General features: G+C 40.4%; 1 protein-coding gene across 1 annotated transcript; it reads right to left on the bottom strand.

Moving 5' to 3' along the window:
- Positions 1-46: 46 nt before the first annotated feature.
- SARC_18314 (hypothetical protein) lies at positions 47-211 on the bottom strand (the record flags this gene model as incomplete). Its single annotated transcript, XM_014287606.1, has 1 exon — positions 47-211. A coding segment is annotated over one exon (165 nt), but the record flags the coding sequence as incomplete, so codon positions are not given.
- Positions 212-502: the final 291 nt, after the last annotated feature.

Genomic DNA, 502 nt, shown 5'->3' with positions numbered 1-502 from the left:
TATATATATGTGTGTGTGTATACTTCTGTGTTAATACAATTATATATCAAATAGGGCATACCTTGCACTCGTTCTTCTGCACCTCGTGTTGCGTGGGAGGTAGATACGAGTAGGTGGTGGCGAAGACAATCAGCACAACCGTGACATTGAATCCAAACGATGTGATGAACAGAGTGGCGAATCCGGTATAGGGCTCATATATGTACACGCCCTGCCAAAGCATACGGGTATAGTATTTCAATTTGTTTATGGAAGGCACAGATTGAATGGGATAAGTATGTGGCTGCGATGGGGATGTCGGATGTGTCACAAAATTAAGAGATTTAAAGATATAATAATCCATTAACTTAGCTCATGTCATAACATATCAAACCACAGCACAGCTCATGTCATTACATATGACTCCAACACACAGCTCATGTCATTACATATCACAACAACACTCAGCTCATGTCATTACATATCACACCAACACACAGCTCATGTCATAACATATGACACC

Source organism: Sphaeroforma arctica, assembly GCF_001186125.1.
Source record: "Sphaeroforma arctica JP610 unplaced genomic scaffold supercont1.15597, whole genome shotgun sequence".
NCBI classification, from domain to species: Eukaryota; class Ichthyosporea; order Ichthyophonida; genus Sphaeroforma; species Sphaeroforma arctica.
The sequence above is the reverse complement of the archived record's forward strand: the minus strand, read 5'-3'. Positions and strand labels throughout refer to the sequence as shown.